This window comes from Microcaecilia unicolor, chromosome 3, assembly GCF_901765095.1.
Source record: "Microcaecilia unicolor chromosome 3, aMicUni1.1, whole genome shotgun sequence".
NCBI classification, from domain to species: Eukaryota; Metazoa; Chordata; class Amphibia; order Gymnophiona; family Siphonopidae; genus Microcaecilia; species Microcaecilia unicolor.
This window is the reverse complement of record NC_044033.1, coordinates 508,616,994-508,629,800: the sequence shown is the minus strand read 5'-3', so window position 1 is coordinate 508,629,800 and position 12,807 is coordinate 508,616,994. Positions and strand designations below refer to the sequence as shown.

Below are 12,807 nucleotides of genomic sequence, written 5' to 3'. Positions count from 1 at the left end.
ACAAGATTTAGTGGTACAAAAGTATCAGACTCGACATAGCTGTGTTTCTGCAGTGATATCTGTGTCAGGAGTCATACAATCCTACGATAATGTCACAGGTATTTGTAGTGAGCTTCTATTTTTGTTTTGTTTTGTTTTTTGTTACATTTGTACCCCGCGCTTTCCCACTCATAGCAGGCTCAATGCGGCAGGCAATGGAGGGTTAAGTGACTTGCCCAGAGTCACAAGGAGCTGCCTGTGCCTGAAGTGGGAATCGAACTCAGTTCCCCAGGACCAAAGTCCACCACCCTAACCACTAGGCCACTCCTCCACTGTTGCTACTATTTGAGATTCTACATGGAATGTTGCTATTCCACTAGAAGTCGGCCCTTGCAGATCACCAATGTGGCCGCGCAGGCTTCTACATGGAATGTTGCTAGTGGAATAGCAACATTCCATGTAGAATCTCCAATAGTAGCAACATTCCATGTAGAATCTCAAAGAGTAGCGACATTCCATGTAGAATCTCCGAGTAGCAACATTCCAGAATCTCAAATAGTAGCAACATTCCATGTAGAATCTCCAATAGTATCTATTTTATTTTTGTTACATTTGTACCCCGCGCTTTCCCACTCATGGCAGGCTCAATGCGGCTTACATGGGGCAATGGAGGGTTAAGTGACTTGCCCAGAGTCACAAGGAGCTGCCTGTGCCAGGAATCGAACTCAGTTCCTCAGTTCCCCAGGACCAAAGTCCACCATCCTAACCACTAGGCCAGTCCTCCACAAAGAATGATGTGACAGCATGTCAGCATGTGGACTAACAGAGTGGATATCAACACTGTTAGTTCGCACGCTGATGAACTGTCACGTCGGTCTTTGTGGTTTGAAATACTACAAATAGAAACTCACTACATATATCTGTGACATTATCTTAGGATTGTGTGACTCCTGACACAGGCATCACCACCAAAACACAGCCATATCAAGTCAATGTAACGTGGTAGATGACAGCAGATAAAGACCTGTACAGTCTATCCACTTTGCCCAAGAAGATAACTCATAGCATAAGGCATGATGTGATACTACATATGTAAACTTGATCTTGTCTTTGCCATTTTCAGGGCACAGACCGTAGAAGTCTGTCCGGCACTGGCCTTGCTCCCAAACTACTGAAACTGTAATCAAATCCCCCCCTCCAGCCCAACCAGATCTGTCCAGCCATGATCAGAGCACAGACCGTAGAAGAGTGCCCAACAATGGCTTTGTTTCCCAATTACTGGAGTTGCTAAGCATTGCTAAGTTCATTTGGTTCCATTCTCTTTCCATATAGGATTCTCCTTTGTGCTGTCCCACACATTTTTGAATTCTGTTACTGTTTTCATCTCCACCTCCTGCGGGAGGGCATTATGTACCACTAAAAACTGTAGTTGAGTGAAACCCACTTTATATTTCCTTCTATTGGCGTTATTAAAAAATCTTCTGAGAGTACAAGGTCCTGCTACCCATGCCTTCTTGGGTATATTACCTCACGATTCTGTCCATGAGGATCTTAACGCGGCTATTTTTTTAATCACAAATATGTGTCAATCCATGTATTACACAAACACATGCACACAAGTCTAAACTTCAGCTCTCGCCCAAGTAGCTTGCTGATTTTACGCCTGATCCTCAGCAACTTTTCTGGATTATGTCCAGATCCCGTTAAGTTTGTCTTTCTTTGTTAATCTATATTGGTTCATCTACACTTATCACTCCTTGAGCACCAACAGTGATATGGCTTGAAATAAAAGATTTAAATAAAATCTGCACAAGCAACCATCACTAACCAATAATTTTCTTTTGTATCCAATCCATAACAAATTTTTAGGCTATGTCACGGTTTCCAAGCTTATCCTGACAGGGGACTTTTGTATTATCCACAGTGATGGCATTCCCAGTCACCGAATTTAGGGGCCATGATAACAGAGCTCCACGTATTGTTACTACAGCGATCGATCTAAATTAGCTGGAAAGAATATAGAAAAGGGAATCACCAGCTATTTGTAAAGGAAGTATCATGGTGTAGATTTGGAAGCCCAAAGGAGCAGGAAATGTTCTGCTGTGAAAAGTATATCTAAGAAGCATCTGCTTTTGTGGACTCCACTGTGCAAGATTATACTTCTCTTTAAACGTTCAGCTTTTCCTTTCCCTTAATCTTTCCTTTCTTCCTAATATATTTAACAGAATGAATGTGTATTTCCTGTCAAAATTATTGAAGTTCTTTTCTTCTTTTAATTTTTATTGTACACCGCCTAGATCTACCTGTCAGGCTAAGGCAGTATATCAAGTCTACCTAAATATTCTATTCAGCTCAACTTAGGCATTTCTTCTTACAGCAGATAAATCCTTACCGCTTCCTGAACAAAATGTTTAAAAAAAGTAAATTGAAAGGTTTTTATTCAAGAAGAAATTGCAGAGTCATGGAATCGGAGGTAGGGTATTATTATGGATTAAGAACTGGTTGAAAGATAGGAAGCAGAGAGTAGGATTGCGTGGCCAGTATTCTCAGTGGAGGAGGGTAGTTAGTGGGGTCCCGCAGGGGTCTGTGCTGGGTCCGTTGCTTTTTAATGTATTTATAAATGACCTAGAGATGGGAATAACTAGTGAGGTAATTAAATTCGCCGATGACACAAAATTATTCAGGGTCGTCAAGTCGCAGGAGGAATGTGAACGATTACAGGAGGACCTTGCGAGACTGGGAGAATGGGCGTGCAAGTGGCAGATGAAGTTCAATGTTGACAAGTGCAAAGTGATGCATGTGGGTAAGAGGAACCCGAATTATAGCTACGTCTTGCAAGGTTCCGCGTTAGGAGTTACGGATCAAGAAAGGGATCTGGGTGTCGTTGTTGATGATACGCTGAAACCTTCTGCTCAGTGTGCTGCTGCGGCTAGGAAAGCGAATAGAATGTTGGGTGTTATTAGGAAGGGTATGGAGTCCAGGTGTGCGGATGTTATAATGCCGTTGTATCGCTCCATGGTGCGACCGCACCTGGAGTATTGTGTTCAGTACTGGTCTCCGTATCTCAAAAAAGATATAGTAGAATTGGAAAAGGTACAGCGAAGGGCGACGAAAATGATAGTGGGGATGGGACGACTTTCCTATGAAGAGAGGCTGAGAAGGCTAGGGCTTTTCAGCTTGGAGAAGAGACGGCTGAGGGGAGATATGATAGAAGTGTATAAAATAATGAGTGGAATGGATCGGGTGGATGTGAAGCGACTGTTCACGCTATCCAAAAATAATAGGACTAGAGGGCATGAGTTGAAGCTACAGTGTGGTAAATTTAAAACGAATCGGAGAAAATTTTTCTTCACCCAACGTGTAATTAGACTCTGGAATTCGTTGCCGGAGAACGTGGTACGGGCGGTTAGCTTGACGGAGTTTAAAAAGGGGTTAGATAGATTCCTAAAGGACAAGTCCATAGACCGCTATTAAATGGACTTGGAAAAATTCCGCATTTTTAGGTATAACTTGTCTGGAATGTTTTTACGTTTGGGGAGCGTGCCAGGTGCCCTTGACCTGGATAGGCCACTGTCGGTGACATGATGCTGGGCTAGATGGACCTTTGGTCTTTCCCAGTATGGCACTACTTATGTACTTATGTACTTATGTAACCACACCCCTTTTATCCCACTTCCTCTGGCAACTCACCTCGTCACTGTGAGAAAACATAGGGGTGAACACATTCTCCAGGAGAGAAAGGACATATTCATATGCTTCGAACAGGCACCGCATGGTCTGAAGTTTGACTACATCACTGTATGGACCTTCTGCAACTATAAAAGATAACAGGAGTTACTGTCGGGTATGTCACAAGCATCTACAACCATAGTTTTACATTAAATTGCAAAAGCTATCTGTACAACAAAATAGGCAGGTGCCAATTTTTAAACAGATTCCAGGAATCATGACAACGTGCAAACATATGACAGTATCCTAGTCTCTAGACATTTTCCTCTCCCAAGATTCTGTTTGGAAGAACTCATACTATTCATTTTTCTACCAGAATGTTTTTTTTTGGAAGACACGGGATTGTCTCGTTGATTGTTAATACAACTTAAATGAATCCCAAAGGAGAGACAATTTAATTTCAATGTCAAAAAAATAGCCAATCCAAACAATATGAAGAAGAGATATATGCCTAAGGATAAATTCACTCCATATATCTCTTTATTCAAGTTTATTTTTAATTTTATTTATTTTGCTTTGATATTTACTTTTTGGGGGCATAAAGCGAATGCTACATACCTGTAGAAGGGATTCTCCAAGGACAGCAGGCTGATTGTTCTCACTGATGGGTGACGTCCACGGCAGCCCCTCCAATCGGAAACTTCTCTAGCAAAGTCCTTTGCTAGTCCTCGCGCGCATGCGCGGGCCGTCTTCCCGCCCGAAACCAGCTCGAGCCGGCCAGTCCAGTATGTAGCAAGACAATACACTTCAAGGGAAGACACAACTCCAACGGGGAGGCGGGCGGGTTTGTGAGAACAATCAGCCTGCTGTCCTCGGAGAATACCCTCTACAGGTATGTAGCATTCGCTTTCTCCGAGAACAAGCAGGCTGCTTGTTCTCACTGATGGGGTATCCCTAGCCCCCAGGCTCACTCAAAACAACAACCATGGTCAATTGGGCCTCGCAACGGCGAGGACATAACTGAGATTGACCTAAAAAATTTACCAACTAACTGAGAGTGCAGCCTGGAACAGAACAAACAGGGCCCTCGGGGGGGTGGAGTTGGATCCTAAAGCCCAAACAGGTTCTGAAGAACTCACTGCCCGAACCGACTGTCGCGTCGGGTATCCTGCTGCAGGCAGTAATGAGATGTGAATGTGTGGACAGATGACCACGTCGCAGCTTTGCAAATTTCTTCAATAGAGGCTGACTTCAAGTGGGCTACCGACGCTGCCATGGCTCTAACATTATGAGCCGTGACATGACCCTCAAGAGCCAGCCCCGCCTGGGCGTAAGTGAAGGAAATGCAATCTGCTAGCCAATTGGATATGGTGCGTTTCCCTACAGCCACTCCCCTCCTATTGGGATCAAAAGAAACAAACAATTGGGCGGACTGTCTGTTGGGCTGTGTCCGCTCCAGATAGAAGGCCAATGCTCTCTTGCAGTCCAATGTGTGCAGCTGACGTTCAGCAGGGCAGGAATGAGGACGGGGAAAGAATGTTGGCAAGACAATCGACTGGTTCAGATGGAACTCCGACACGACCTTTGGCAAGAACTTAGGGTGAGTGCGGAGGACTACTCTGTTATGATGAAATTTGGTGTAAGGGGCCTGGGCTACCAGGGCCTGAAGCTCACTGACTCTACGAGCTGAAGTAACTGCCACCAAGAAAATGACCTTCCAGGTCAAGTACTTCAGATGGCAGGAATTCAGTGGCTCAAAAGGAGGTTTCATCAGCTGGGTGAGAACGACATTGAGATCCCATGACACTGTAGGAGGCTTGACAGGGGGCTTTGACAAAAGCAAACCTCTCATGAAGCGAACAACTAAAGGCTGTCCTGAGATCGGCTTACCTTCCACATGGTAATGGTATGCACTGATTGCGCTAAGGTGAACTCTTACAGAGTTGGTCTTGAGACCAGACTCAGACAAGTGCAGAAGGTATTCAAGCAGGGTCTGTGTAGGACAAGAGCGAGGAGCTAGGGCCTTGCTGTCACACCAGACGGCAAACCTCCTCCACAGAAAGAAGTAACTCCTCTTAGTGGAATCTTTCCTGGAAGCAAGCAAGATGCGGGAGACACCCTCTGACAGACCCAAAGAGGCAAAGTCTACGCTCTCAACATCCAGGCCGTGAGAGCCAGGGACCGGAGGCTGGGATGCAGAAGAGCCCCTTCGTCCTGCGTGATGAGGGTCAGAAAACACTCCAATCTCCACGGTTCTTCGGAGGATAACTCCAGAAGAAGAGGGAACCAGATCTGACGCGGCCAAAAAGGCGCAATCAGAATCATGGTGCCTCGGTCTTGCTTGAGTTTCAACAAAGTCTTCCCCACCAGAGGTATGGGAGGATAAGCATACAGCAGACCTTCCCCCCAATCCAGGAGGAAGGCATCCGATGCCAGTCTGCCGGGGGCCTGAAGTCTGGAACAGAACTGAGGGACTTTGTGATTCGCTCGAGATGCGAAGAGATCCACCAAGGGGGTGCCCCACACTTGGAAGATCTGGCGCACCACTCGGGAGTTGAGCGACCACTCGTGAGGTTGCATGATCCTGCTCAATCTGTCGGCCAGACTGTTGTTTACGCCTGCCAGATATGTGGCTTGGAGCACCATGCCGAGACGGCGAGCCCAGAGCCACATGCTGACGGCTTCCTGACACAGGGGGCGAGATCCGGTGCCCCCCTGCTTGTTGATGTAATACATGGCAACCTGGTTGTCTGTCTGAATTTGAATAATTTGGTGGGACAGCCGATCTCTGAAAGCCTTCAGAGCGTTCCAGATCGCTCGCAACTCCAGGAGATTGATCTGTAGACCGCGTTCCTGGAGGGACCAGCTTCCTTGGGTGTGAAGCCCATCGACATGAGCTCCCCACCCCAGGAGAGACGCATCCGTAGTCAGCACTTTTTGCGGCTGAGGAATTTGGAAAGGACGTCCCAGAGTCAGATTGGACCAAATCGTCCACCAATACAGGGATTCGAGAAAACTCGTGGACAGGTGGATCACGTCTTCTAGATCCCCAGCAGCTTGAAACCACTGGGAAGCTAGGGTCCATTGAGCAGATCTCATGTGAAGGCGGGCCATGGGAGTCACATGAACTGTGGAGGCCATGTGGCCCAGCAATCTCAACATCTGCCGAGCTGTGATCTGCTGGGACGCTCGCACCCGCGAGACGAGGGACAACAAGTTGTTGGCTCTCGACTCTGGGAGATAGGCGCGAGCAGTCCGAGAATCCAGCAGAGCTCCTATGAATTCGAGTCTCTGCACTGGGAGAAGATGGGACTTTGGGTAATTTATTACAAACCCCAGTAACTCCAGGAGGCGAATAGTCATCTGCATGGACTGCAGGGCTCCTGCCTCGGACGTGTTCTTCACCAGCCAATCGTCGAGATATGGGAACACGTGCACCCCCAGCCTGCGAAGTGCCGCCGCTACTACAGCCAGGCACTTTGTGAACACCCTGGGCGCAGAGGCGAGCCCAAAGGGTAGCACACAGTACTGGAAGTGACGTGTGCCCAGCTGAAATCGCAGATACTGTCTGTGAGCTGGCAGTATCGGGATGTGTGTGTAGGCATCCTTCAAGTCCAGAGAGCATAGCCAATCGTTTTCCTGAATCATGGGAAGAAGGGTGCCCAGGGAAAGCATCCTGAACTTTTCTTTTACGAGATATTTGTTCAGGGCCCTTAGGTCTAGGATGGGATGCATCCCCCCTGTTTTCTTTTCCACAAGGAAGTACCTGGAATAGAATCCCAGCCCTTCTTGCCCAGATGGCACGGGCTCGACCGCATTGGCGCTGAGAAGGGCGGAGAGTTCCTCTGCAAGTACCTGCTTGTGCTGGAAGCTGTAAGATTGAGCTCCCGGTGGACAATTTGGAGGTTTTGAGGCCAAATTGAGGGTGTATCCTTGCCGGACTATTTGCAGAACCCACTGATCGGAGGTTATGAGAGGCCACCTTTGGTGAAAAGCTTTCAACCTCCCCCCAACCGGCAGGTCGCCCGGCACTGATACTTGGATGTCGGCTATGCTCTGCTGGAGCCAGTCAAAAGCTCGCCCCTTGCTTTTGCTAGGGAGCCGCGGGGCCTTGCTGAGGCGCACGCTGCTGACGAGAGCGAGCGCGCTGGGGCTTAGCCTTGGCCGCAGGCTGTCGAGAAGGGGGATTGTACCTACGCTTGCCAGAAGAGTAGGGAACAGTCCTCCTTCCCCCAAAAAATCTTCTACCTGTAGAGGTAGAGGCTGAAGGCTGCCGGCGGGAGAACTTGTCGAATGCGGTGTCCCGCTGGTGGAGATGCTCTACCACCTGCTCGACCTTCTCTCCAAAAATATTGTCCGCACGGCAAGGCGAGTCCGCAATCCGCTGCTGGAGTCTATTCTCCAGGTCGGAGGCACGCAGCCATGAGAGCCTGCGCATCACCACACCTTGAGCAGCGGCCCTGGACGCAACATCAAAGGTGTCATACACCCCTCTGGCCAGGAATTTTCTGCACGCCTTCAGCTGCCTGACCACCTCCTGAAAAGGCTTGGCTTGCTCAGGGGGAAGAGCATCAACCAAGCCCGCCAACTGCCGCACATTGTTCCGCATGTGTATGCTCGTGTAGAGCTGGTAAGACTGGATTTTGGCCACGAGCATAGAAGAATGGTAGGCCTTCCTCCCAAAGGAGTCTAAGGTTCTAGAGTCTTTGCCCGGGGGCGCCGAAGCATGCTCCCTAGAACTCTTAGCCTTCTTTAGGGCCAAATCCACAACTCCAGAGTCATGAGGCAACTGGGTGCGCATCAGCTCTGGGTCCCCATGGATCCGGTACTGGGACTCGATCTTCTTGGGAATGTGGGGATTACTTAGTGGCTTGGTCCAGTTCGCAAGCAATGTCTTTTTTAGGACATGGTGCAAGGGAACAGTGGACGCTTCCTTAGGTGGAGAAGGATAGTCCAGGAGCTCAAACATTTCAGCCCTGGGCTCGTCCTCCACAAACACCGGGAAGGGGATGGCCATAGACATCTCCCGGACAAAGGAAGCGAAAGACAGACTCTCAGGAGGAGAAAGCTGTCTTTCAGGAGAGGGAGTGGGATCAGAAGGAAGACCCTCAGACTCCTCGTCAGAGAAATATCTGGGGTCTTCCTCTTCCTCCCACGAGGCCTCACCCTTGGTGTCAGACACAAGTTCACGAACCTGTGTCTGCAACCTCGCCCGGCTCGACTCGGTGGAGCCACGTCCACGATGGGGGCGTCGAGAGGTAGACTCCCTCGCCCGCATCGGCGAAGCTCCCTCCGCCGACGTAGTCGGGGAGCCCTCCTGGGAGGTGGCCGCAGTCGGCACCGCACGCGGTACCGACGTCGGGGACCTCACCCCGGGCGATGGGCCAGCCGGCGCCACGCTCGACGGTACCGGAGGCGCAAGCACCGCCGGTACCGGAGGGGTAGGGCACAACAGCTCTCCCAGAATCTCTGGGAGAACGGCCCGGAGGCTCTCGTTCAGAGCGGCTGCAGAGAAAGGCAAAGAGGTCGATGCAGGCGTCGACGTCAGAACCTGTTCCGGGCAAGGAGGCTGTTCCGGGCTGTCCAGAGTGGAGCGCATCGACACCTCCTGAACAGAGGGTGAGCGGTCCTCTCGGTGCCGATGCCTGCTGGGTGCCGACTCCCTCGGCGACCCAGAGCTCTCGGTGCCGACGCGGGGAGGCGACCGGTGTCGATGCTTCTTCGACTTCTTCCGAAGCATGTCACCGGAGCTCCCCGGCACCGACAAGGAGGACGTAGAATCCAGCCGTCGCTTCCTCGGGGCCGAGGCCGAAGGAGGTCGGTCTCGGGGGGGCTGTACCGCAGGAGCCCTCAGGGTAGGAAGAGACCCACCCGAAGGCTCACCGCCACCAGCAGGGGAATGGACAGCCCTCACCTGCACTCCTGACGATGCACCACCGTCCGACGACATCAGCAGACGAGGTCCCGGTACCACCGACGTCGATGCAGTCGCCCGATACCTTGGCGCCGATGCAGAGGCCCGATGCCTCGATGCACTCGATGCAGTGGCGGCCGAGGAAGATGGTCTGGACGCTGACGACGTCGATGCACTCGAAGATCCCGGTGTCGATGCCGACGAAGAGCCCGAGAACAACACGTTCCACTGGGCTAATCTCGCTACCTGAGTCCGCCTTTGAAGCAGGGAACACAGACTACAGTTCTGAGGGCGGTGCTCGGCCCCCAGACACTGAAGACACGACGAGTGTCGATCAGTGAGCGAGATTATCCGGGCGCACTGGGTGCACTTCTTGAAGCCGCTGGAAGGCTTCGATGTCATGGGCGGAAAAATCACGCCGGCGAAATCAAAATCCGAAATGACGGAAAAAGAGCACCAAAAATTTTTAAGGGAGAAAATCTCGACCGAGGCCGAAAAGAGGCCTACCCCGACGACGAAAGAAAACTTATCGGGGCAAAAAGCTGGAAGTACGGGAAGGGGTTGACACGAAACCCGGGGGGGGGGGGGGGGTTTCCGGAGCACTTCCCGACACTTTTAAAGACTTTTCCGAAGAAAAAAACACGTCAAAATAAATTTGGACGCGCGAGGTCGACTTTCCGGGGCTCGACACGGCGAAACACGACCGTACCGAGTGCGGACAAAAGAAGACTGGCCGGCTCGAGCCGGTTTCGGGCGGGAAGACGGCCGCGCATGCGCGGTGCGCGCGAGGACTAGCAAAGGACTTTGCTAGAGAAGTTTCCGATTGGAGGGGCTGCCGTGGACGTCACCCATCAGTGAGAACAAGCAGCCTGCTTGTCCTCGGAGAAAAGAGAGTTCAGTATAGGCAATACCTACAGCCGAGCAAGACTTTTAGTGAGTCTAGCCACGAAGTGGCCCACTTTAAACTCTATACATCATGTATTACTCTCTTAATTACAGCCCTTAATATCTTCCCAGTGAGTAAACTAAATTTTAGTGACCCACAAAAAGCTGTGATATAAATAGTCAACTAGAAATACAACAAAAGTTTGTCCATAAGCATCCGTATCTTGAAATTTGGAAGACCCGTTGAGAGAATTGCACTGGCATCCCTGAGGAAAGGTTTGAAACAGAAATTTCTGTTGGATGTTGGGAATGGACAGTAAAACAGCAACAAAGTCGGAAAGCTAAGTTTTGCTTCTGTCTCTTCTTTATTTTCCAGTGCAAAGTGCAGTGTCAGTTATATCAACAAAATTGAAATAGTTTTTGCATTAAGACCTCAGGGAAAGATTTCCCCCCCGAGGACTTTAAAGGGTCTGAACTGTTTCTGTGACTTCATCTCCTTGTCAAACGGTAATGACATCTTTTACCATCCCTGCAGCTTTGGGTGTATCCACTGCCAGGCTGGAGAAAGAGCCTGGCTTGGACAACAATGTCTCGCTGAGCCCTGGAGGACCCCCCCCCCCCCCCCACACCCCTCGTACAGGTTCGCTGCTAGCATTTTCAAAGTACAAATTGGAGGGCCCTGGAAGTGTTTCCAGTGCGTTGTGGCCAGCCCTGCAGTTACACCTGGAAGTGCTGGCGATGTCAGCGCCGGTTTCAGAAGATGTGCGGCAAGCCCAAAGGGGTGAACTGGAGTCAGCAGCCTATGGTGGTGAGGGTGTGGAGCAACAGGACAGCCAAGTAGTCTCTGGCTCTGCAGCCTCTGGAAATATGGCTGATCATGAGGGATGAATGCGGGAGACACTTGTCTGCATGCATTTGCATGCGATTTGCGTTCAGAGCTGGCAAGCACGTTATTACACGTGCTCACAGGCTCTGATCATCAGGCAGGTGAAAACACATTCGCCAGTATGGCGCTATTGGCCTCTAGTGCCCGTGTTTGCTTACAATCATCAGCCCATCAGTGACCTTCCTCAGCAGTTTCTTTAATCTATGGCTGTTGATTTTGGAGACATGGTCCAATTGAAGCAGTGTCCTGATGAGGTCAAACACTTTCCACTTTACAACGATGGACCAGTGCCCCAAGGGATATTCACACACACACATTTTTTATACAATTCCCTCTCTGCACCTCAGAATAACTTTATCCTACAGCTCCATGTCTGATACGTTTAGACTTAGGTGTGGTCAGAACAGCACGCTGAGAATCAGGAAACCAGGTTCAAATCCTACTGTAGCTCCTTGCAATCTTGGGCAAGTCACTTAACTCTAGTGCTTCAGGTGCAAACATATTGTGAGGCCCCTGGGGAAACTACTACTGTACCCAAATGTAATCTGCCTTAAGATCAATTCCCCTTCTCATTAAGTATCTCTGGCTCCTGATCCCATTCAATATCAAATGCAAGATTCTGACTATCAAGGGACTCCTTCTTCTTTTGATCTTCCCATATGTCCCCTCCGGCTACCTAAACTCTGCTACTCGCTGCCTCTCCATTCCTTTCGTTTCTTCTCACTTGGAGTGTAACATAGTAGATGACGGCAGAAAAAGACCTGCACGGTCCATCTAGTCTGCCCAACCAGATAAACTCATATGTGCTACTTCTTGTGTATACCTTACCTTGATTTGTATCTGCCATTTTCAGGACACAGACCGTAGAAGTCTTGCCCAGAACTAGCCCCACCACCCAAACACAAGCCCCGCCTCCCAATCTCAGCTAAGCTTCTGAGGATCCATTCCTTCTGCACAGGATTCCTTTATGTTTATCCCACGCATGCTTGAATTCCGCTACCGTCTTCCAATTTCCTAAGGTCTTCCTGCAAGATTTCACAGTCTGCACATGTTTTAACAACCTTGAATAGTGTTGTGTCATCTGCAAATGTAATTGCTTCACTCTTCATTCCAATTTTCATATCATTTATAAATATGTTAAATAGCACCAGTCCCAGTACAGATCCCTGCGGCACGCCACTGTTCATCCTCCTCCATTGAAATGACCATTTAAACCTACCCTCTGTTTTCTGTCCAATAACCAATTCCTAATCCACACCAGAACATTGCTTCCTATCCCGTGAGACTAGTTTTCTCAAGAGTTTCTCATGAGGAACTTTACTCGTCATTCAGCCCTCTCTGGAATTCACTTCTGTCCTCCCTTCATGAGGATCTCTCCTAAAAGAAGTTTCGAGTGGCCCTAAAACTCGTTTACTTCTGCCTTCCCTGGATAGGTGACCAGGTACGGGGGTTTGGCAGTATGCTGTTGGCTCTT

At 49.5% G+C, this 12,807-nt stretch overlaps 1 protein-coding gene across 4 annotated transcripts in view; it reads right to left on the bottom strand.

Moving 5' to 3' along the window:
- Positions 1 to 12,807, bottom strand: part of LOC115467288 (sorting nexin-14-like) — a 181,081-nt gene that overhangs the window by 99,204 nt on the left and 69,070 nt on the right. For all 4 annotated transcript variants that reach the window (XM_030199125.1, XM_030199127.1, XM_030199126.1 and 1 more), the window contains exon 14: positions 3,670 to 3,794. In XM_030199125.1, the coding sequence (XP_030054985.1) occupies positions 3,670 to 3,794 (125 nt within the window). The remainder of the gene's footprint in view (positions 1 to 3,669; positions 3,795 to 12,807) is intronic.